The 1203-nt window shown below is 52.6% G+C and overlaps 1 protein-coding gene across 1 annotated transcript in view; it reads left to right on the plus strand.

The window, feature by feature from the left end:
* LOC105806750 (disks large homolog 4-like) overlaps positions 1-1012 on the plus strand; it is a 5956-nt gene extending 4944 nt beyond the window's left edge. Inside the window, exons 3-6 of the mRNA XM_012639957.1 lie at positions 6-124; positions 223-392; positions 494-630; positions 776-1012. Coding sequence (XP_012495411.1) covers positions 6-124; positions 223-392; positions 494-630; positions 776-1012 — 663 coding nt within the window. The remainder of the gene's footprint in view (positions 1-5; positions 125-222; positions 393-493; positions 631-775) is intronic.
* The last annotated feature ends 191 nt before the right edge of the window (positions 1013-1203 follow it).

The raw sequence follows: 1203 nt of genomic DNA on the forward strand, positions 1-1203 counted from the left end.
GTAACTCAGGTCTGGGCTTCAGCATCGCAGGTGGCACTGATAACCCACACATCGGTGACGACCCATCCATTTTCATCACCAAGATCATTCCTGGCGGGGCTGCAGCCCAGGATGGCCGCCTCAGGTGGGGAGAGGAGATAGGGATTAAGATTCTGGTTCCCTGGAAAGGGAGGGCCAGGGCAGCAGGAAGTTCTTGGCTCAGGCCCACCTTGCTGCTCCCAGGGTCAACGACAGCATCCTGTTTGTAAATGAAGTGGACGTGCGGGAGGTTACCCACTCAGCGGCGGTGGAGGCCCTCAAAGAGGCAGGCTCCATCGTCCGCCTCTATGTCATGCGCCGGAAGCCCCCAGCTGAGAAGGTCATGGAGATCAAGCTCATCAAGGGGCCTAAAGGTAGTAACTCATTTTGTCCCTAACCCCATCACAACAGTCTATGCCCCAAGGCCTGCTTCCTAAGCACCTGGGCACCCACCTCTGCCCTCCCCACCATCCAGGTCTTGGCTTCAGCATCGCAGGGGGCGTAGGGAACCAGCACATTCCGGGAGATAACAGCATCTATGTAACAAAGATCATCGAAGGGGGTGCCGCCCACAAGGATGGGAGGTTGCAGATTGGAGACAAGATCCTGGCGGTGAGGACCCCATCACTTTTCTGGCCCAGACCTGGGTCTCACCTGCTGGCCCTAGGCAGGCCCAGGTTCCTTATTACCTTACCTCAGCACATCTGCTTTGGGGCCATTTCTGGCTCTGTCTAAACTTTGCTTCCCTTGACCCCAGGTCAACAGTGTGGGCCTGGAGGATGTCATGCATGAGGATGCTGTGGCAGCCCTGAAGAACACGTATGATGTTGTCTACCTAAAGGTGGCCAAGCCCAGCAATGCCTACCTGAGTGACAGCTATGCTCCCCCAGACATCACAACCTGTGAGAGCCCTTTGAATCCCAAAGCTCCCCATGACATGCAATCCTATGACATCCCTGTGGCTGTTTCTTTTCAGATGTTCCCCATGAAATAGCCACAACCTCTGATACTTGCTGTGGTTGGAGAAGAGATGGAAAATCAGTCACCATAAAAGAGCTAGAAAAGATTGTCAACACTGTCTCCTCCAGAAGGCATAAAGCCCAGTTGGTTTTATGGCTAATTTTATCAAATTCTCAAGGAATAGATAATTCTTTTGCTCTTTTAGATTATAGGAAAAGATAAAAG

The sequence above is a fragment of the Propithecus coquereli genome, unplaced genomic scaffold (genome assembly GCF_000956105.1).
Source record: "Propithecus coquereli isolate 6110/MARCELLA unplaced genomic scaffold, Pcoq_1.0 Scaffold14512, whole genome shotgun sequence".
NCBI lineage: Eukaryota > Metazoa > Chordata > Mammalia > Primates > Indriidae > Propithecus > Propithecus coquereli.